The sequence below is a fragment of the Heptranchias perlo genome, chromosome 16, assembly GCF_035084215.1.
Source record: "Heptranchias perlo isolate sHepPer1 chromosome 16, sHepPer1.hap1, whole genome shotgun sequence".
Taxonomy (NCBI): domain Eukaryota; kingdom Metazoa; phylum Chordata; class Chondrichthyes; order Hexanchiformes; family Hexanchidae; genus Heptranchias; species Heptranchias perlo.
The window spans coordinates 51,942,213-51,965,870 of record NC_090340.1 but is presented as its reverse complement, the minus strand read 5'-3'; the positions used below and the strand labels follow the sequence as shown (position 1 = coordinate 51,965,870).

General features: G+C 40.3%; 1 protein-coding gene across 4 annotated transcripts in view; it reads left to right on the top strand.

Moving 5' to 3' along the window:
* The window catches only part of zdhhc7 (zinc finger DHHC-type palmitoyltransferase 7), a 68,754-nt gene that overhangs the window by 7,610 nt on the left and 37,486 nt on the right, over window positions 1-23,658 (top strand). For 2 of the 4 annotated variants that reach the window (XM_067998120.1, XM_067998121.1), the window contains 3 exons: window positions 14,408-14,537; window positions 17,559-17,629; window positions 19,288-19,609. In XM_067998120.1, the coding sequence (XP_067854221.1) occupies window positions 19,304-19,609 (306 nt within the window). In that variant the 5' untranslated portion in view covers window positions 14,408-14,537; window positions 17,559-17,629; window positions 19,288-19,303. The remainder of the gene's footprint in view (window positions 1-14,407; window positions 14,538-17,558; window positions 17,630-19,287; window positions 19,610-23,658) is intronic. The other 2 variants (XM_067998122.1, XM_067998123.1) reach the window with 1 other exon arrangement.

Below are 23,658 nucleotides of genomic sequence, written 5' to 3'. Positions count from 1 at the left end.
ACTGCAGCGGTTCAAGAAGGCGGCTCACCACCACCTTCTCAAGACGCCCACATCCCATGAACGAATAAAAAAAAAATCCCATGTGAATTTCCTAATGTGAACATAGGATTATATATCTTGCCTACCATGCATTGGTTCAGTGGTAGCACTCCTGCCTCTGAATCAGAAGACTGTGGGTTCAAGTTCCACTCCAGAGACTTGAGCACATAATCCAGGCAAACACCACAGTGCAGTTTTCAGTGAGTGCTGCACTGTCGGAGGTGCCATCTTTCAGATGAGAAGTTGAACCAAGGCCCCATCTAACCTCTCAGGCAGACTTAAAAGATCTCATGTCACTATTAAAAGAAGAGCAGGGGGAGTTTTCCTGGTGTCTTAGCCAATATTTACCCCCCAACCAACATCACTAAAACAGATTATCTGGTCAAGTGTCTCATTGATGTTAGTGGGGCCTTGCTGTGCGCAAATTGGCTGCACGTTTCCCTACATCACCACAGTGACTACATTTCAAAAGTACTTCATTTACTGTAAAGCGCCCTGAAATGTCTTGAGATCATGTTAGGTGCTAAATAAATGTAAGTCCTTTCCTTTTGTGGATTCATTGAAGTAATAGCCAGCTATCTGTAGTAAGTGACATGCAGATTTAAGAAACTGTAAATCACAAGAATATCTTTTTTATTCGTTCATGGGATGTGGGCATCGCTGGCAAGGTCAGCATTTATTGCCCATCCCTAATTGCCCTTGAGAAGGTGGTGGTGAACCGCTGCAGTCCATGCAGTGAAGGTTCTCCCACAGTGCTGTTCGGTAGGGAGTTCCAGGATTTTGACCCAGCGACGATGATTTCACTCGTTTAAAATTTGACAGCAGAGTGGAATCAACTGAACTAATGGAAGACCCCAAAAAAACAATTAAAGGACATACTCACTATCAAGCCTCCACCCGCCCAGCTACTTGGTTAACAAAAACTATATTTTCGTTACATTTACTGTATATTGTTGGTGTTCAGTTCCTGTATAGACAGAAAAATACTTATAACAAAGTTGCTTTCACCAGACACATTGGAGGGAATTTTCACCACCTAGCAGGGGTTAAATTCTTAAAAATCTAAAACCCGACCCCAACCCTTCGTGAGCGCGCCTACTTCCAGTTTAACCGGGGCGGGTTTTGGGGGGGGGGGGGGCGGCGGTCGATGGACCTGTTCTGGAGAGGCGGGTTAGTAATTTAAATATGTTAATGAGGAAGCATGCCTCAGATTTTAGCAGAGTTTTAGGTTTAACAGGGCAGGTAAGTGCTTTTTATAGCAGTGCTTGTGGGTCAAAAGGAGCAGGAGTGCTTCCCCTGGATTCCCCCCCCCCCCCCACAAAAAACAAAGCAAACCTGCCATGGTCGCCCTATTCCCCGTGATCCAACGACCGCCGCCCCCGCCCGTGATCTCCAAAATGTGGACGATGTTCTAAGATAAAGATAAGAACTTGCATTTATATTGCGTTTTTCATCTCTGGCTGTGAAGCACTTTGGGACATCCTATTAAGTACTTTTGAAGCATTGTTACTGCTGCAATGTAAGAAAATATGGCAGCCAATTTGTGCACAGCAAGTTCCCACAAACAACAATGAGATAAACTGTTTTTAGTGCTGCACTGGAGTGCCAGCTGAGATTATGTGGTCAAGTCCTGGAGTGGGGCTTGAACACATGACCTTCTGACTCAGAGATAAGAGTGTTATTACTGAGCTAAGGCTGACGCCTAATTCTTCTATTCCTTTGCACTTCCATCCTGCACTTTGAAGAGCACAAAATTCTTCCACAAATGTTTTTAAAAAGCACTTCTGTATGATGGTACTTGTTTCCAAAAAAAATTTAACATTTATGTTGGTTGTCAATTGGAAAATCACTATCTAATTTGGTTACCTACTCAGTGTTTACTAAAGTTGTAGACATGTTAAAGAGCCCATTATGTCTGTACCACACACTACCTAGAAAATAAGATCAAGCTGTAAGTCAGCTAGTAGAATAATGGGTACGTGGGAGTGAATACGAGGTAGTAATCTTACTGGAGTCCCAATGACATCAAAAATCATATATTTGCGGCTTGAATTAATAGCTGCTATCTGAACCTTGAGATGATATCAGAGCTGTGAACTCGCTGCTGGATAGCCATTGCTTTTATTTTTTACAATCTGCACAGTGGAGTTCATGTGAAGTTTTAGAGTTTTGTGTTTTTTCTGGTACAAATGCCCACGGTTTGATAGCTCAGTTTTATTGATGTGTGATGCTGTGCATATGGAAGATAAAATTACTACATATTGAGATGAAGGTAGGAAATAATTACAAGCAGCCAGCACAGCTTTCAGAAAAGAAGATCATACTTAACAAACCTGATGGAGTTCTTTGAGGAGGTGATCGATATGGAGAATGGGGTGTACTTACGTGGATTTTCAGAAAGCATTTGACAAGGTACCATACAGGAGATTATTGGAAAAGATTAAGGGATATGGAGATAGGGGAAGAGTAGCAAATTGGATTAAAAACTGGTTAGGGGGAGGAAAGAGAGAGTAGGCGCTAAGGACATTTTTTTCAGAGTTGTTGGAAGTGGATAGTGGTGTACCACACAGTTCTGTTCTGGGACCTCTTCTGTTCAATGTGTACATCAATGATTTTGATACAGGGCTAGAGAGAGTGGTGTCCAAATTTGCAGATGATACTAAAATAGGAGGCAAAATATAAAATTTTGGAGACCAAAGGGAGCTGCAAGAGGACATTGATAAGATGGTGGAATGGACAAAAAAGTGGCAGGTTGAATTCGATGTCGGTAATTGTGAGGTGTGGTTAAAAAAGTAATAATTATATATGGATGGGGGCTAAGGGATCTGGGGGTTCAGATTCACAAGACATTAAAAGCAGCATCTCAAATGGATAAGGCCATTAAAAAAAGCTAATGGAATACTGGGCTTTATGGCAAGAGGTTTGGAATAGAAAAATTGAGATGTAATGGTGAATCTTTATAAAATCTTAAAATCTTAGTAAGACATAGTTGGAGCACTCTGCAGTTTTGGGCTCCACACTATACGAATGTAGAGGATTTAGCACAGATTCACTAGGATGCTGCCTGGTATGAGAAAATACAAATATGAGGAAAAACTAGAAAAAATTGGGCTGTTTACATTAAAACAGAGGAGATTACGGGGTGATTTGGTAGTGGCATTTAAAGTAATGAAGGGATGGGACGCAGTAGATAGAAACAGAATGGGCTCAATTTTAGGTGGAAATTGTGGGTGCATTGAGGGCGGGGAGGCTCCAAAAATTGTGGAAATCCCGTTCGGGTTCAGAAGCCGGCTCCAACCCGCCGACTTCCGAGTTTCCCAGGGACCCACCTGTGTGCGCGCAGGCGACCTGAATCTGGAAGTCCCGCAGCCAAATGTACCTCATTGAGGTACTTAAGGCACTTTACCTGTGACAGATTAAGTGATTGTAACGATTTTTAACTTACCTGGGTGGCTTGCCCACCGCTTCTGATTCACATCTGGTTGCCAGATCAGGGAAATAGAAACAACATAAATTAAATAAAAAACCGTAGAAGGAAGTTAAAACACAAAATGAACCTACCTTTCCAACCTGCTCTGATGTCCTATGTCTCCCTCTCCAGTGTCCCCCTCTTCTCTCCACCCCCCCCCACCCCCCGATCTTCCCCTCTTTCCCTCCCCCCAACCCCGGCCGATCTTCCCCTCTCCTCCTCCCTGATCTTCTCTCTTTCCCCCCCCCTCCCACCCCGGCTGACTGCCGGGCAAGAAACCCGGAGAGGACGTTAATCAGCAATCACCATGCGATCGTGTCGGAAACGGTAAATTTTGTTCATGAGGGTTTGTCATGCGCACCTTCACCCACCCACCCCCCCCCCCCCACCCCCGCTGCCAACCTGCCACCATTGCAAAATCGACCCCAATGTGTTCAGTGCTTGAGGGGTTTGGCGTGAAGGGACATAGTTGTAAGATTACATATTATACGACAGAGAGCAGGAGAAGCTGTAATACACAGGGTTGTGAGGCTGTGAAATGCACCACTGGAGTTATCGATTGAAGCAGTAACCATGTCAACATTGAAGAAATGATGAGATAGATGGTTGAAGGAAAAGGAAATAAAAGGATATCTGAACAGAGTGAGCACATGGGATTAGGATTACTGCTCATGTGGAGGATAAACACCACAGACTGGTTGGACCGAATGCCTATTTTTGTGTTGTAATTTCTATGTAATTCTATGTAGATGGCATTTATGAACCACTCATGACTTGACACTTGAATTGCTCTATTAAATTACAGTCCCATTACAGCATAATTTTGGATGCTTGAACAGTGATAACACCCAGCAGTACAATTATAAAATTTGGCCTTTTAGAGTTCAGTTGTGTCTCCAGGGATTATTTGGAGCTGTATAACATGAGGGTAAATAGCAAGTCAGTCAATGATGGCAGTAGTAGTGGGAGTAATTTGAGCTGATGAATTCAGAGTATCACACAAGTATGTTACACAACATTAAAGCACATCCGCTTAAAAGTAATGTGTTTTTTTTACTGTAGCATATTGCTATAAGCTCATTTATACAGTCTAGTGACAGCAATGGTTATACTGCGCTTGTGGTCTCGAAACTGGAGATAATTTTCGCATCTTCATACTTATGATGTAATATATTTGGCATCATTTCTCCACTTGCAATACTTGCCATGATTCATCTGCAGTAATGGCCATCAGCTTTATTGCTGGCTTTTTCTGGCCAGCCTCACTTGTGGAAATAATTATAATAATTCACTGTGGCTCTTCTTTTAAATATTAACATTTGAAGACTTTGACGGAACCTGTTATCTCAATAAATGAAGCACTCTTGGTAAAGTGTGTCAACACACCCAAGAGTCATGTCCACTTTAGCCCATACAAATTAGGTATATTTATCAAATTATGTCTATAGTGTATCAATGAGTGGACTTGATGTCACAAAGTTTTTGTATCATAATTACTTGTCTGTTATCCCTCCCATTGGATAAACATGTGATAAGATCTGATGGTACATTCTCTCTATAATCACATGGATATTATGTAGCTATCAGTGGTTGTGTTACAGTGAAGGATTACTGCCTGTGTGTATATTTGTGTGAAAATTCACCTATGACTGGTTAAAAGAAACTTGGGGTGTGCTATTAAAATGAAAATGTGCAGGACAATGGAGGAAGCAAAACTGCCTGAGATATCTAAAGCTGAATATTCTATTACTACATTTTCCACATTGCCTCCCCCAAGCAATTGTTTGATAATACGATACAAAACTTCAGTTCATATAGTTCAAGCATTTTATTTTCATTTGTTCAAAGGAAAAGAGACATTTCATTGAATTGAGACATAATCTTAAATATTATAGTATAAACAGATTATGGCATGTCCAGTCTTTGACATCTAATAAACTTCTACCATATATACATCTAGACAACAAGGTCTCTCTCTCTCCTCTCCTCCCCTCCCCCCCCCAACCCCCCCATATCCTAATTCTCCCTTTCTCATTATTCCCCACCTCCAAAATGTAAATGTTATTCCTGGTGTTAACGAAGTATTTTTGGGGTGTTTCTAGTGATAACCAACAAAACAATATGGGTACCCAATAACAGCAGCATTGGAACTGTGCTTACTTATGTCAATTTTTATGATTTTTTTTAAGATGGCTTTTTAATAATAAAAAGATGAAACTGATTGGGTTGATTGCCATATAACTACATAGCAGTACAATAATTAACTATTTCGAATATAGCTTTATAGGATGATATCACCACCAAGCAAAGCCGTTTCAATATTTAAAAAAGTACTTTTGAGTAAACTTGTAAAATTAGTAAATGCGATTTAAACAAGGCACTCAGTAGTATTCAGAGGGTTATTGAGAAAACGCACAAGTGACTTGCATACCTACCGCCAGTCAGAGGCCAATTTTTCACTCAGTTATTGAGTTGTCTTGATTATCTTCTAAATCTCCTCAAATGAGGTTATCCAGACAGCGCTCCAGTGACAAAGGCATAACTGAATTATGGTTGATTTATGAATGTACGTGTTTATGGATGAAATGTGCCATATCCCCGTTGGAAAAAATATTAATCCAATATCGGCGTATCTGACTGCATAACAACAAGTGACAGTTGTGAGTAAATTATTATACCATGTCTTCTGATCAGATAAATTTATCCAATTCTCAATTCATTCTGTTTGTATCATAGTTATAAAAATGATTTTTTTTTGATTTAGAATAGGTCAGGGAACCAGAATACAAATGAAACAGACTTGCTTCAGGTTAAGACGATGTTACATACAGTGACATAATGCCTGGTAAGGCATGACATCTGAAAGCAAAGGAAAAAAAGGCACTGTTGGATTTGTTAGCTAAAATCTACTATTTATTGGTGATCATCTTCCAAAATTCTATAGACTCTAGAACAGTTCCTACAGATTGGAGGGTGGCAAATGTAACCCCACTATTTAAAAAAGGGGGGAGAGAAAAAACAGGGAATTACAGACCAGTTAGCCTAACATCAGTAGTGGGGAGAATGCTGGAGTCTGTTATAAAAGATGTGATAACAGAACACTTGGAGGGCATTAACGGGATTGGACAAAGTCAGCATGGGTTTATGAAAGGGAAATCATGCTTAACAAATCTACTGGAGTTTTTTGAGGATGTAACTAGTAGAATAGATAGGGGAGAACCAGTGGATGTGGTGTATTTGGATTTTCAGAAGGCTTTTGATAAGGTCCCACACAAGAGGTTAGTGTGCAAAATTAAAGCACATGGGATTGGGGGGAATATACTGGCATGGATTGAGAATTGGTTGACAGACAGGAAACAGAGAGTAGGAATAAACGGGTCTTTTTCCGGGTGGCAAGCAGTGACTAGTGGGGTACCACAGGGATCAGTGCTTGGGCCCCAGCTATTCACAATATATATCAATGATTTGGATGAGGGAACTAAATGTAACATTTCCAAGTTTGCAGACGACATAAAGCTGGGGTGGAATGTGAGCTGTGAGGAGGATGCAAAGAGGCTCCAATGTGATTTAGACAAGTTGGGTGAGTGGTCAAGAACATGGCAGATGCAGTATAACGTGGATAAATGAGAGGTTATCCACTTTGGTTGTAAAAACAGAAAGACAGATTATTATCTGAATGGTGATAGATTGGGAAAAGGGGAGGTGCAACGAGACCTGGGTGTCCTTTTACACCAGTTACTGAAAGCGAGCATTCAGGTGCAGCAAGCAGTTAGGAAGGCGAATAGTATGTTGGCCTTCATTGCAAGAGGATTTGAGTACAGGAGCAGGGATGTCTTACTGCAGTTATACAGAGCCTTGGTGAGACCACATCTGGAGTATTGTATGCAGTTTTGGTCTCCTTATCTGAGGAAGGATATCCTTGCCATGAAGGGAGTGCAACGTAGGTTTACCAGACTGATTCCTGGGATCGCAGGACTGACCATGAGGAGAGATTGGGTCGACTAGGCCTATATTCACTAGAGTTTAGAAGAATGAAAGGTGATCTCATCGAAACACAAAATTCTAACAGGACTAGACAGACTAGGTGCAGGGAGCATGTTCCCGATGGCTAGAGAGTCCAGAACCAGGGGCCACAGTCTCAGGATACGAGGTATGCCATTTGGAACCGAGATGAGGAGAAATTTCTTCACTCAGAGGGTGGTGAACCTGTGGAATTCTCTACCACAGAAGGCAGTGGAGGCCAAGTCATTAGAAATATTCAAGAAGGAGATAGATATATTTCTTAATGCTAAAGGCATCAAGGGATATGGGGAAAAAGCGGGAACAGGGTACTGAGTTAGACGATCAGCCATGATCATTTTGAATGGCGGAGCAGGCCCGAAGGGCCGAATGGCCTACTCTTGCTCCTGTTTTCTGCGTTTCTATGTTTATTGGTTTCATAGGAACAGAAGTGGGCCATTCAGCCCCTCGAGCCTGTTCTGCCATTCAATTAGATCATCTCTGATCTGTACCTCAACTCCATTTACCCACCTTTGCTCCCTATCCCTTGAAACCCTTACCAAACAAAAATCCATCGATCTTAGTGTTTAAAATTTCATTTGACCCAGCATCCACAGCCTTTTGGAAAACAAGTTCCAGATTTCTACTATCCTTTGTGTGAAAAACTGCTTCCTGATTTCAGTCCTAAATGACCTAGCAATAATTTGAAGATTGTGCTGCTTGTTCTGGACAAGGAAATATTACTTTGTATCTACTCTATCAAATCCCTTTATCATTTTAAAGATCTTGATTAGATCGCCTCTCAACTTTCTAAACTGAATGGCAAACAAGCCAAGTTTATGCCATCTATCCTTATAACTTAACCCTTCAAATCCTGGTATTACTCTCATCAATCTGCTTGGTACCTCCTCTAAGGCCAACATATAATTCCTGAGATTCGGTGCCCAAAACTGAATGCAGTATTTCAGATGGGGCCTGACCACTGGTTGCTGTATGGTTCCTAGGAGAGCATTTGTTTACTGTACAATATTCTTTAGCAAAAGGGAAGACAGTTGTTAACTTTTAGACAATGAACATGTCTATTACTTCATATGGTATGAATGTCGAGCAATGCAGTACATATGAAAAGGACACATTGGTGCATTTACCAGTGTGTCATAGTCCTCTTTTATTTTGCGTCTCCTTTAAACTACTGCCCAAAGGCAGCCTGACAACAGCTTGTGCAGGAATATCTCTTGCCTTTCAGTGACATCATGAATGGGAATAGCTGTGGGCAACACTCAATTCATGACATCATTTTAAAAGCAGCTTCATGGTCTCACTAAAGATGGGATCCTAAACAAAATGCCTGCTCATACGTTGCCTCTAATCAGAAGTGTCAAGTGTAAAAGAAGTCAAACACACACCAGTGAGTATTCAAGCATGCCCTTTTGTTGCATTTCAGCAGAATACCCTTCTCTCCTTAAATCTGTTAGGATGTTGAAAATTAAGGGTAATAGAAAATCATAATTTACATGAGATTGATCGATATAAAACATTATTCATGCTAGGATATTGCACACATAAATATCTGTGCTTGTAGGTGAAGAAAGCAAGTAAAATGTTGGGATTTACAGCTGAGGATATGATGTAGAACTCTAAGAAAGTGATGTTGACGTTGTATCTGGCCTCGGTGTGGTCTTATCTGGCGTTTTGTGTTCAGTTTTGGTCTCCATATTATAAAAAAGATATAGGATTATTGGAGTGAGTCCAGAGGAGGACTGTGAGGCTGAGTCCTAAATTTGAAAGGCTTAATTATGAGACAATAGTATCATGGATCTTTATTCTCTGGAAAAGAGGTGGATGAAGGGGGGGACTTGATGGAGGTCTTTTTTCACCAGTATGAAAAATTTAGATCTAGGAAAGTTCGATCAGGCATAGGATTTAAGGACTTTTTTTTATTCGTTCATGGGATGTGGGCGTCGCTAGCAAGGCCGGCATTTATTGCCCATCCCTAATTGCCCTTGAGAAGGTGGTGGTGAGCCGCGTTCTTGAACCGCTGCAGTCCGTGTGGTGAAGGTTCCCCCACAATGCTGTTAGGAAGGGAGTTCCAGGATTTTGACCCAACGACGATGAAGGAACGGTGGTATATTTCCAAGTCGGGATGGTGTGGAGGGTAACGTGCAGGTGGTGTTGTTCCCAAATACCCGCTGCTCTTGTCGTTCTAAGTGGTAGAGGTCACGGGTTTAGGAGGTGCTGTCGAAGAAGCCTTGGCGAGTTGCTGCAGTGCATCCTGTGGATGGTACACACTGCAGCCACTGTGCGCTGGTGGTGAAGGGAGTGAATGTTTAGGGTGGTGGATGGGGTGCCAATCAAGCGGGCTGCTTTGTCCTGGATGGTGTCGAGCTTCTTGAGTTTTGTTGGAGCTGCACTCATCAAAGCAAGTGGAGAGTATTCCATCACACTCCTGACTTGTGCCTTGTAGATGGTGGAAAGGCATTGGGGAGTCAGGAGGTGAGTCACTCGCCGCAGAATACCCAGCCTCTGACCTGCTCTTGTAGCCACAGTATTTATATGGCTGGTCCAGTTAAGTTTCTGGTCAATGGTGACCCCCAGGATGTTGATGGTGGGGGATTCGGCGATGGTAATGCCGTTGAATGTCATGGGGAGGTGGTTAGACTCTCTCTTGTTGGAGATGGTCATTGCCTGGTACTTGTCTAGCGCAAATGTTACTTGCCACTTATGAGCTCAAGCCTGGATGTTGTCCAGGTCTTGCTGCATGCGGGCTCGGACTGCTTCATTATTTGAGGGGTTGCGAATGGAACTGAACACTGTGCAATCATCAGCGAACATCTGCATTTCTGACCTTATGATGGAGGGAAGGTCATTGATGAAGCAGCTGAAGATGGTTGGGCCTAGGACACTGCCCTGAGGAACTCCTGCAGCAATGCCCTGGGGCTGAGATGATTGGCCTCCAACAATCACTGCCATCTTCCTTTGTGCTAGGTATGACTCTAGCCACTGGAGGGTTTTCCCCTTGATTCCCATTGACTTCAATTTTACTAGGGCTCCTTCGTGCCACACTCGGTCAAATGCTGCCTTGGTGCCAAGGGCAGTCACTCTCACCTGATGATTGAGAGTAGACTGATGGGGCGGTAATTGGCTGGATTGGATTTGTCCTGCTTTTTGTGGACAGGACATATTTGGGCAATTTTCCACGTTGTCAGGTAGATGCCAGTGTTGTAGCTGTACTGGAACAGCTCGTTCTGGAGCACAAGTCTTCAGCACTACAGCTGGGATTTTGTCGGGGCCCATAGCCTTTGCTGTATCCAGTGCACTCAGCCGTTTCTTGATATCACGTGGAGTGAATCGAATTGGCTGAAGACTGGCTTCTGTGATGGTGGGGATATCGAGAGGAGGCCGAGATGGATCATCCACTCGGCACTTCTAGCTGAAGATGGTAGCAAACGCTTCAGCTTTGTCTTTTGCACTCGTGCTGGACTCCGCCATCATTGAGGATGGGGATGTTTGCAGAGCCTCCTTCTCCCGTTAGTTGTTTAATTGTCTACCACCATTCACGACTGGATGTGGCAGGACTGCAGAGTTTTGATCTGATCCGTTGGTTGTGGAATCGCTTAGCTCTGTCTATAACATGTTGCTTGCGCTGTTTAGCATGCATGTAGTCCTGAGTTGTCGCTTCACCAGGTTGGCACCTCATTTTTAGGTACGCCTGGTGCTGCTCCTGGCATACTCTTCTACACTCCTCATTGAACCAGGGTTGATCCCCTGGCTTGTTGGTAATGGTAGAGTGAGGAATATGCCGGGCCATGAGGTTACAGATTGTGCTGGAATACAATTCTGCTGCTGCTGATTGCCCACATCGCTTCATGGATGCCCAGTTTTGAGCTGCCATATCTGTTCTGAATCTATCCCATTTAGCACGGTGGTAGTGCCACACAACATGTTGGATGGTGTCCTCAGTGCAAAGACAGGACTTGGTCTCCACGAGGACTGTGCGGTGGTCACTCCTACCAACACTCTCATGGACAGATGCATTTGCGACAGGTAGATTGGTGAGGACGAGGTCAAGTAAGTTTTTCCCTTGTGTTGGTTCGCTCGCCACCTGCCGCAGGCCCAGTCTGGCAGCTATGTCCTTTAGGACTCGGCCAGCTCGGTCAGTCGTGGTGCTACCGAGCCACTCTTGGTGATGGACATTGAAGTCCCCCACCCAGAGTACATTCTGTGCCCTTGCTACCCTCAGTGCTTCCTCCAGTGGTGTTCAACATGGAGGAGGATTGATTCATCAGCTGAGGGAGGGCGGTAGGTGGTAATCAGCAGGAGGTTTCCTTGCCCATGTTTGACCTGATGCCATGAAATTTCATGGGGTCCAGAGTCAATGTTGAGGACTCCCAGGGCCACTCCCTCCTGACTGTATATCACTGTACCGCCACCTCTGGTTGGTCTGTCCTGCCGGTGGGACAGGACATACCCAGGGAGGTGATGGAAGAGTCTGGGACATTGGCTGAAAGGTATGATTCTGTGAATATGGCTATGTCAGGCTGTTGCTTGACTAGTCTGTGGGACAGCTCTCTCAATTTTGGCACAAGTACCCAGATGTCAGAGAGGAGGACTTTGCAGGGTCGACTGGGCTTGGTTTGCCTTTGTCGTGTCCGGTGCCTAGTGTGATTTTTTAGTGAGATTTTACAACTGAGTGGCTTGCTAGGCCATTTCAGAGGGCAATTGAGAATCAACCACATTGCTGTGGGTCTGGAGTCACATATAGACCAGACCGGGTAAGGAGGGCAGGTTTCCTTCCCTGAAGAACATTAGTGAGCCAGATGGGTTTTTACGACAATCCGGTAGTTTCATGGCCACCATTACTGATACTAGTATTTTAGTTCCAGATTTTATTTAATTAATTGAATTTAAATTCCCAGCTGCCGTGGCGGGTTTTGAACTCATGACTCTGGATTATTCGTCGAGGCCTCTGGATTACTAGCCCAGTAACATAACCACTATGCTACCGTACTGGAGGACATATTTTAAAGTTTACACTGTCAAAAGAAAGTAGGAAATTTAGGCAACATTTTTCTTACTCACAAGGGTAATAGAAAAGTGGAACAAATTACCAGTGGGGATGGTGGAACGAAAAACAATAGCAGGTTCTAAGATGGACCAACGGTTGTCTTGTCCTGTCCAAAATATTACACGGCATTCTTACAAGTGCAAAACTATCTTAAAATGCTGGGTGCATCTGACTTACACTCTTAATCAACCTGAAATTTATGTGTGCATTCCAATCTGAAAGGTTCACCAACTAAATAATTAAACTTTCAATGACCTGAGCTGTTGTTTACTTAACAATTAGACTTTGTGGCTTTAAAGGGATACAACTTCACTTTAGTAGCAGAATAATGTATTATGTATTGCAAGGTATAACGCTCCTGTTACTACAAAATAACATATCACCCGACTTACTATGAACAATGCCATTGGCACCTGTTGCATAATTGCATAGATTACATAGAATTATATAGAATGTACAGCACAGAAACTGGCCATTCGGCCCAACAGGTCCATGCCACTGTTTATGCTCCACACGAACCTCCTCCCTCCCTCCCTACTTCATCTAACCCTATCAGCATATCCTTCTATTCCTTTCTCCCTCATGTATTTATCTAGCTTCCCCTTAAATGCATCTATGCTAGTCACCTCATCTACCCCTTGTGGTAGTGATTTCCACATTCTAACCACTTTCTGGGTAAAGAACTGGATTTATTAGTGACTGTCTTATATTTATGGCCCTTATTTCTGGTCTCCCCCACAAGTGGAAACATCATCTCTACATCTACCCTATCAAACCCATTCAAATCCTTTCATAATCTTAAAGACCTTTATCAGGTCACCCCTCAGTCTTCTCTTTTCTAGAGAAAAGAGCCCCAGCCTGCTCAATCTTTCCTGATAGGTATCACCTCTCAGTTCTGGTATCACCCCAGTAAATCTTTTTTGCACCTTCTCCAGTACCTCCATATCCTTTTTATAATATGGAGACCAGAAATATTCACAGTACTCCAAGTGTGGTCCATCCAAGGTTCTATACAAGTTTAACATAAATTTTCTGCTTTTCAATTCTATCCCTCTAGAAATGAACCCCAGTGCTTGGTTTGCTTTTTTTATGGCCTTTTTAACCTGCGTCGCTCCTTTAGCGATTTGTGTATCTGTACCCCCAGATCCCTCTGCTCCTCTACCCCATTTAGACTCTTATTTTCCAAGGAGTATGTGGCCTCCTTATTCTTCCTACCAAAAAGTAATACCTCACTCTGTATTGAAATTCATTTGCCAATCTGTGATTCCAGCCCCGCGAGCCACTCAGTTGTCAGGGCAACTAGGAATGGCAATAAATGCTGGCCTTGCCAACGACACCTACATAATAAGTTAATATTTACTATGAAATATTGGAGCAGGGAGGTTGGAATTTGGGTGTTGTGTTAGAATGAAAATGATATTTGTAGATTGTTGGCTTTTGCAGTAAAAAGTGAAAAAGTACCATAGAAAGTAAAAACATACAGCTATAAAAAGGAAAGTGATTTACACTGCTCACTGGTGTAATAAATTAAGATTGTTACATACAATCACTACATCCTCAGCTGTAGATGCCAGCTAATATTTACTTTGATGTATAGAATGATGGGTGGTTCAGGTAAATTGGAGATGTTTGTAATTCTAAATTAGGTTTAAGCTAATACGTGAACCAGTGACAAGTCAAAATCAAACCATGAAGTCCCATCTTCATTAGATCTACAACCCAACTTCAACTCTCTATGTTCCATTTACAGCAATCAAAATGTTGAAATCAAGGAGTCATAGTGTAGAAAAATTGGTTCATCAATGACTTGAGTTTTTTCTCCCAACAATATCCAGTGTTTCAGGGCGAGGTTGATTGGAAAGGACTAACAGCGGTGAATGACAGTGGCTGTTTAGATGTCGCAAGCAAAAGTGAACATGAGCATTAGCTGTCTGCAATGCAAAATGATGGGAGTGTGATTTAAAAGTGAGTAGTTTACAGGAATATAATTGAGAAAATACAGGATCTATATAATTTGATGTGAAGAATTGTAGGTTGGAAATATCATTGATGCCATAATCTGCAAGCAAACCCATAGATTTTCAGTGTAATTACTCTTCATGCTTCAATATTTATTTCTTTCTTGCTAAGTCTGACCTGTGAGTGGAAGATGAGAATTGCCATTCAGTTGTGATATCACTTCTCCAAAACTGCAAGAATTTTGTATGAGAAGAATATCTGAGAAATAATATTGTGTCAGCAAAAATTGTTTTGCATTTCTTTGCACTTGTTTTGATAGTCAATCTGTCTAGAACAAGTAGGTTGACAGTAGATAACTTGAGTTTATTTTAAATATACAGTTACACATATAGGATTCTGCAGATACAATGCTGAAAATTAAAATGAGATGTGCTTTGTTTTATACAATAATTATGCTATGCGTATTGTGCCAGTCTGAAGAAGTTTTGAGTAAATGGCCAGAGATGTTAAACTTTCTCAAGATATAAGGGTACTGTAATGTAGTGATTATGGTATTGGACTATCAATCAAGAAGTGATGTGTTCAAATCGCATGTACCAAATTGAATTCAATACATCTGGTCATTTGTGAGCTAGCACCAGAGAAAATGACCATGAAATCTGCTGGAACCCAACTGGTTCACCAGTGGTCCTTCAGGGACTGGAACCTGGTCTGGTTTATAAATGACTCTAGTCCACACTACTCACTTGACTCTTAATGTCCACTGAAGCAAGGCATTCAATTCTAAAATCTATAGCTTAGGGCATTTGAGGATGGGCAGCTTATACAGCCTTGCCAGTGACGCCCACAGCCTGTGAGAAAATATTCCAGGAGGAAATCCAAAACTCTTTAGCTTTACACCAGCTTCAGTATAACTGTAAACTTGAAGAAGATCCTAGGCAGTCAAGATTTAAACTTCTATTTTTAACCTTGACAGTTGGCAAAGGGCCAACTGTCCCATCAGCTGTTTGCTGACATTAAAAATTTAACCAGCATTTGAACAGCGAATGGAGCTCTGATCTGAGTATTTATACAATGCCAGAGAGACACCATATTAGTTTTACAATATTAGAAGTTTTTAGAATGGACATTAATACTATATGACATATAGTCAGTTCCATGTAGCCTACCTAAACCTAATACTGTTTTAGATCATAGTCGTTTTCCATCTTTCCAGCCTTAATACAGACTTAAAATCATATACAATCTACGGGGGAAAGCCATAATGGTTGCAAGCTTTCATTTTTGTCCTGCTGTGGTCTTAATCCGACTAGGTTAAAGGGCATCACAGATTGCTTTAAATGGCCAACGATAGCAGACTGAATGTGATATAGCATCTGTTCTCAAAGTACAAAGCAAAAAATCAATATTACTTTCTGCTGTGTACAGATGACTCTGTAATCAGTATTGATTTCCTCCATTAATGCTAGAACATTGCACAGCAGTATTCAGATTTCATCTGAACTCGATATCCAAACCTGTTGTAACTTTCTGATAGCAGTTGGGAGGAACAAAATCAGTGTGGTTCCAGTTCTTTCTGACTTTTCAAATTTATTGTTGTATATTTGAATAGGGATGCTCAAATGAAATGCTGTCTTCTATTTACAGTAGTAGACAATAAGGTTTCTTTTTAGTAAGTACAAGCCACAGCACTGAGTTTAAACCCCTGCCATTTTGTGGAAAAGGACCTTAAGGTGGGAATTAGGCCACCTGAAATCCAATTGCCAGGTTATTTGTGTATCAGCAAATAACTAATATTGGAACAATTTTATGTAAGAATATTTAGTGTTTCTATTAGAGTATGGTTTCACCATTACTGTATTATTATTGCTTGTTTCAATATAGCCAAATCCTATATAATCCAATTGATTAAATCAGATGGCAACATCATAATACAGATCAAGAACTCTCCCTCTGCCTGTCCTAAAGAATTGATTTCCAGCCCTTTAGAAAAATCCAATCTGCAACAGTTTACTCTGCTGCTAGCAACAGTGTTGAAGCACTAATTTTATCTGTTGCAGAGTGAACGCTGACCAGAGATGGCAAATCCCTGTCATCCGAAAGGAAATAAGATTTAAAATTATCTTTGAAACCCGTTTTGGGTGCAAGCACTATAATTTGTAGCATTTTTAAGATTAAGCCGTGCTGATTGCAGATTAGAAGAAGAAGCAGAGGAGCTGCTTTGTTGACAATCTGCTGTCAGAGTTGTACAGAGCCTTGGTCAGACTGTATTTGGAGCACTACGTTCAGTATTGGGCACCAAACCTCAGGAAAGATATAAAAACAGAAAATGCTGGAAACACTCCCCAGGTCAGACAACATCTGTAGAGAGGGAAACAGAGTTAACATTTCAGGTTGAATCTTTCCCACCTGTCTTATTATTTCCCTTATCTTGGAACCTGAAAGGCCACATACCATTTAGGGCTGCTAGCTGTGGCTGCAAAAAGCACTGTCTTATCCTAATAGTAGAATCTCCATAACCACCACTTACCTTATCAATAGTATCACTTCCCCACAGTGCTATGTGCTACTCGTGATTTCACTCCTCTGTGTTGCCCTCCTTGACTGCATAATAGCACAATATCAATCTCTATATGTAAGCCACAGCTTTCTGTTTATACAGACAACTACCTCCATAAAGAATGCAGTTTTTGCTGTGTTTCTTCCATTTTATTCCTACACAATATTCGTTAGTTGTGAGGGGCAATTTTTCAGACACCTGTCTGAACATGTGGAAAGATGATGCCGACAGATATTAGAAGAGGCCTCAGCCATTTTTCCATGATCCAAGGCTTGACTATAGCATTAAGAAGGGCAAACTAAATGAGCTGAATACAGGCCGTAAATGAAAAAAGGTGTTCATGCTCTAGATAGGTTCCCACTTCGAATCCAGGATTTTCTATAACCTAAGATCTACCTTAGTCAACTGTGAAGAATAAATATATAATAATTGATGTGAGTTAGAGTTGTCATTTATATTCTCTACAGGTCTTTCAAAATAATTCAGAAAAGCAATTTTGATTCAGAAACAACTTCATGGAAAAACCTGAGGCATTTAGGTATGAATTGTTCTTTGTATATGTTTTGTTTGCTAAATAGTCTTGAAAATGATGACACTAAGCATAATGGCTCTATTTATACACACTTAAAAGCAAGCATTTACTTAATTTATTTGTGTCCAAATGGGGTACTATTTCTGCATACATTAGAATGCAAAAGTAGAAATTCAGCATGCTTTCCTTTCTCTTCTGATTTGAATCCAATCCAGACTGATAGGGTGAAAGTTTCCTCTCTTTCCCAACTGTAAAACTGCTTATTGAAATGAACTTGGGCAGACTTATTTCGAGTAAGAGCCCGTAATACGAAAACTCATAATGTGGCATTAAATTGGAACCTTTGTTCAAAGAGGCCACAAGTATACTTCATGTGGGATATATATATATATATATATATATATAAAATACATGGATGTACAGTGCATTCTAAGTACATAGTAATGGGAGCACTATGGTGCATCTAATCCATGTTGTGCTTGGCCTAGGTGTGCTTGATGCTAATGGGAGCAAAAATTTGGAAAAAAGAAAATCCATTCTTTAAACAGATAGGTGTCAAATTGATATATACATGATAGGCAAAAGGGGAGAAGTGAAATCATCTTAATTCACATAAACAAGTATATTTTAAAAAATAGCTTATAATATAGACAGAAATTGAATTTTAGTTTACAGTTTTCTTAAATCCCTGATATAAATAGGTTACTAGGCATCAAAAGGATACAGTTTTTATGGGGGGACACTACAAGTATGTAAAAATAAAATACCCCTCTGTACATTATCATTTTTTTTAAAAATGCTCTTTTTCAAAGACCTGTGCCATTTTTTACATGCACAAGTTGTAATACTTGCTGGTCTTGGATGGGGGAGATGGTTGGAGGATCGAGTTTCCAATTCTGTCAACAAGTGGGTATAAATCTAATCCTTGGGTGAGGGGATGGAAGTATATATCTGTATTTCCTTTTTGGTGAAAGGAAGAAGCTGCATTATTAACACAAGAATCTATTGCAAATGTTCACTTTTTTTTTTAAAGAGTTCAATCCTCTTACCTCCTTCCCTCAAAAATCTAAAACCTAATATGCTTGATTACAAAAGTACATCCAAAGGAGATTTTACATCCCATTATTTTAAGGACTGTTTTATGAACCAGAAAAGTTTGAATAATTACCCATTTCAAGTAGATACGTTTACACCGCTTTCTGTGAGGAATATTGCTCTGTGTACACTGATACGTCACAGATCTACAGTTACATTTATTCTTCATAAATATGGAGCGGCAACATTTCTTAACAAGTATCTGTTAGATTCACTTTCAAGTTGTCTTGTTTTGTGACTAAAATAATACATGTACATGGCACAAGGGAGTTAATTACATAAAAAGGTTGATGTGAGAAAGAGAGATTTTGCCTATTAAATTATTAAAATAGAATATTGGGATTTTTGTTGCAACCAAGTTATATGATATATCTTCCTTAGAAAATTATAATTATATGACAGGAGCTCAAAAATAAAATAAAATAAACTGTAACTTAAGTCCACCCATACCTTTTCAAATACAAAAATGCCAAATAATGTAGCTGTTAAGAACTGTATCAAGTAATAAGTGCTGATATTTACTGTGCTCTTGTCATCTTTTTTGTGCATATGCATGAATCTCACTATAGATGAGACTGACCAATCATGCAGTCTTCAGGGCACCGATTCCGGGATGTTGACCATCATCCTCTGCTGAGCTCCGAAGATGACTTTGAGTGCTCGTCTGCCAATTTGGAAGTGGTGGATCGGTTCTGGTTTATCCGTGATGGATGTGGAATGGTCTGCGCTATCATAACTTGGCTTCTCGTTTTCTATGCAGATTTTGTTGTGACTTTTGTAATGTTGTTGCCTTCCAAAGACTACTGGTACTCGCTGATAAATGGCATTGTATTTAACAGCCTGGCAGTGCTGGCACTTTCATCCCATCTGAGAACAATGGTGACAGACCCAGTAAGTGCATAACATAAAGTGTATTTTTTTTAATGTTTAGCATTGAGTAAACTCAGTTGAAACATCAAGATTTGATGCTTTATTAAGGCTGCCTTGATGGTGCAGTTGGATAAGGCGCTCTTTAACTGAGCCATAGAGATCAAGGAGGCTCCAGGTTTGATCCTGAGTTCATTCATTTCAACTGGGGCAACAGCGGGGACACTAAAATCAGTGCCAATATCACTTGATTAGAGTGGTAATAATCAGCCTGGGTCTCTGCTTCTTATTGCTATCCATCCACCCTGTAGTGTGTTTGTGTGCATAATTTGAAGACAGGATCAGGCTTGGCTCCCCAACATGGAATAGCCTGTTGACTCTTTCTATCTGCCTTCACACATAAGGAATGACAACTTGGGCATGTACCATGGGGAGAGAGGCAACCAACATCCACGGAACCATACCCCAGGAAGGAGTCAATGCTTTCAGGAGGGGAAGGGGAAATGATTGGTAAAAAGGAAACTAATTTACTTGTTTCTGCTGAAGCTTTTTCACCTTTTATCTTAATTTGACAGATTGAACAGTTAAAAATATTTGCACCTTAAGGTGATTATTCTAAACTTACCTTAAATAGTTATTCTTTACACTGAGGAATATTGCCTGTTTTATGATGTGGTTGTTTAGTCCATAGCATGTATATATTTAGAGCATATATTAGGAGGAAATGATATATAACATGGTTAGGTTGACCTCATAACTTGTGAGCAACAAAGTTATGAATAAGTTATGGTCATTGGCACAGTTGAGAGATTTAGTCACACTAAATATGTCACAAATTGGGTGATTGAATTCAAGAGATAAGTTTGATGGTACGTTCACTTGCTTTGCAGATTGTCAAGGCAGCGCAAGCATAATCAGGTTGCGATTGTTCTGATGTGGATTTAGATTTCCTAACCTTCATACATTTCTTTCAAATAAGCTTTCAAAAAAAATAGTTCCAGTGATTTGAGAATGATGCAGATGTATCAATGGAATATGAAAAAAGGGAAATTCTGATGCATGTGGTATAATGGAAGTTAAATAAGACATAGTCCATTTAAATTTAACTTAACACTCTCAGTTGGATACAATAGGGATGATTCCGCGATCCAGTGCTCCCAGTGGGAAGCGACCTCACAGGGAGTGCATCTCGGGAAATTTCCTCTGATTTTCTGCCGAATCGAAGAATCCCCCACCCCCCACCCCCCACCCCCAATAGCCACCATGATACCCACCTTTGGTGACAAGATATTTTGTTTTGATGATAGGTATGTCACCGTGAACTGACATAACTCGTGTTTCAGTATACCTGAAGCTATTCGCTTCTCTATTTGAACTATCGATGTTTACAACCATTTAGCGGTCATGGAAAATAATTTTCAACTAAATTATTCAGTTGCCAGGCCATTGTTTTAATGGCTTATTCAAATTTTGGCTTGCTGCAGGGACTACACTGTATTCTTTTTCCACTAATAAATTTTAATAATAAATTCATTTGCATTTTAATAATTTGAATCTATCTAAGTGTCAGTCCTGCAGTCAATCTTATGTTGGAGAACTTTTATGTGATTCCAACAATTACATTTTTAAGATCCAAACTAAGTAATTGTTGTGCACAAGAATGCTGTATTTGCGTGAGTTAAAGAATAATGTTTAGACACCAAGTCATAAAAATTGGTATATTGGAAGTAAATCAAGTTAAATTCAGATCTGTAAGATCTAGGAATTGCATTATCTTAACTATTATATTCATGATCTCCTAGAACACTTGACCGGTATTTCTTGCAACCCACTAATACAATCTTGCTGTATATTTTTTTAAAAATGAACAATTGTAAATCTGTGAAGACCACTTGTTCTTTAAGCAAAACAACAAAGTGCTGAATAATCCAAAAAGAAGTGCAAATCACATTTTTTGTGAATGATAGGCTGCTAAAATATGGGAATACATTTCCCACTTTCCACTCATTCAGGCTGCATTCTCAAAATATGCTGCAGCCTTAATTAAAAAAGACTGAAAATCATATTTTCCTTTTGACATCCTTTACTTGTTTCCTCCCCAAATATACTTTTCATTTGACTTTATCGATCAAATTGCACTAAATTAATTCAGATCAGTGCTTGAACACATTTCACTTGGCACAGTATGCATTTAACTGCAACCTGGAGTGTTGACTTAATATATGACATGTCACTAGTTAATCACTGTATGTTGGTGACTATTGCCTGATGGTTGCATTAAACATTTACAGCAGTATCAGATATTTCTTTTAAATAAAATTAAATGGAAAATAGTAATTGAGATTACCATGAGTTAAATGGACTGCAAGCATATACATAGTATTTTGAGAGCCAAATCATGCCCGTAGCTTTTTGTTTGTTTTAGTCAAGGTAAATGTGCAAAAGATAAACTTGCTTTTCAGTTATTACCTTTGAAGGCTTGGAAATGGATACATTTTTTTTTTAATTCTATGTTTTTAACCACAGTATTATTTCAAAATGAGGCTTTAGTAGATAAGTCATGTAACAGTCAAGCATGCACATTGCCCAGCTACCCTAGGTTTAGATTCTACCTCAATTAACATTGTCTTCAGGAATTTGGGACTAGCAAATCAGAAACTCTTCTGTGTTAATAGGGAGCAATTTATTTAATTTATGGAGAGGGAGCAGTCAGAAAATTGCAACAGCCCAGAATATCTACTATGTATGCTATAACAAATTTTGACAATGCAGCCAAATTTCAAAAGACAAGCTCAAAATCTAAAAAATCCTTCCCAGAGAAGTTTATTGCTAGAGGATGTTTGAAGAAAAAAAATGGTTTAATTCAGAACATACCAAGTCAGTAGGAAATGGCAACCCTGTGAAGATAGTTACTGTTCATAAGGTGTCTCACAAGAGGCATGTTAGAAAAATTCAAGAGCATGGCATAAATAATAGCAATATGGATAGACTGATTGGTTGACTGATAGGAAGCAGAGAGTTAGGGTAAATGGATGTTGCTCAAACTGGGTAAGTGTGAGCTAATACCTTTTGGGAGAAAAAAAAACTAGGAATGGGAGGATGTACTTTATGGAAAGACACTGAAGGGTGGGATGAACATGGAGACCTAGAGGTTCAAATACATAATTCCCTGAAAGTGTAAGTGTATGTAGCTAAAGGTATAAAAATGGCTAATAGAATTTTAGGTTTTATAAGAAGGGGCATAGAGTGTAAGAGTAAAGAAGTAATGAATTTATACAAAACGTTGGTTAGGCCACAGTTAAAATACTGTGTGCAGTTTTCGGCTCTACATTATAGAAAGGACATTAAAGCCAGAGAAAAGTGCCCAGTGTAGTTTCACAAGGATGATCCCAGGATTGGGAAACTCTAGTTTTGAGGCTAAACTTGAAATACTAGAACTATTTCTACTAGAGCAGCGAAGATTAAGAGAACATTTAATAGAGGTTATTAAAATATGAAGGATTCCGATGGGGTGAATAGGAAAATACTATTTTCTCTGATTGGGGAGTCAGTGACGGGGTCATATATTTAAAAACTATTACTGAGAGTGAGGAAAGATGTTAGGAGAAATTTATTTACTTGGAAGGATGTAGAATCATGGAATGCTTTGCCACAGCCAGTGGCTGATGCAGAGACCATTGCATCTTTTATGGGAAAATTGGATAAATATTTGAAGCATTGCAAGGCTGTGGGGAGAGAGTGGGGTTAGTTTTGGATTGCTCTAACAAAGAAATGGCGCAGACACAAAGGGCTGAAGGGTGGCTTCCTGTATATGGCTATTTTTTATAGTTAGGGGAGAGGAAAAAGCTTTCTTCACCAGTAATTATAGTTATGTGTATGTCAAAAACAACGGGCCCGAATTTAGCAGGCCTACGGGTTCCCAGCGGGTGGTCCTCCGGGAGCGTGGTCAACACGCTCGGCGAAATTAGTGGGTTGCCCACGCGATCGTAGCAGGCAACCCACTAATAGGAATCAATTACCTGCTCCTCCGGGGTCCACGGCGCTGGCCTGCGCGTCGGTCGGGCTGCGCATGC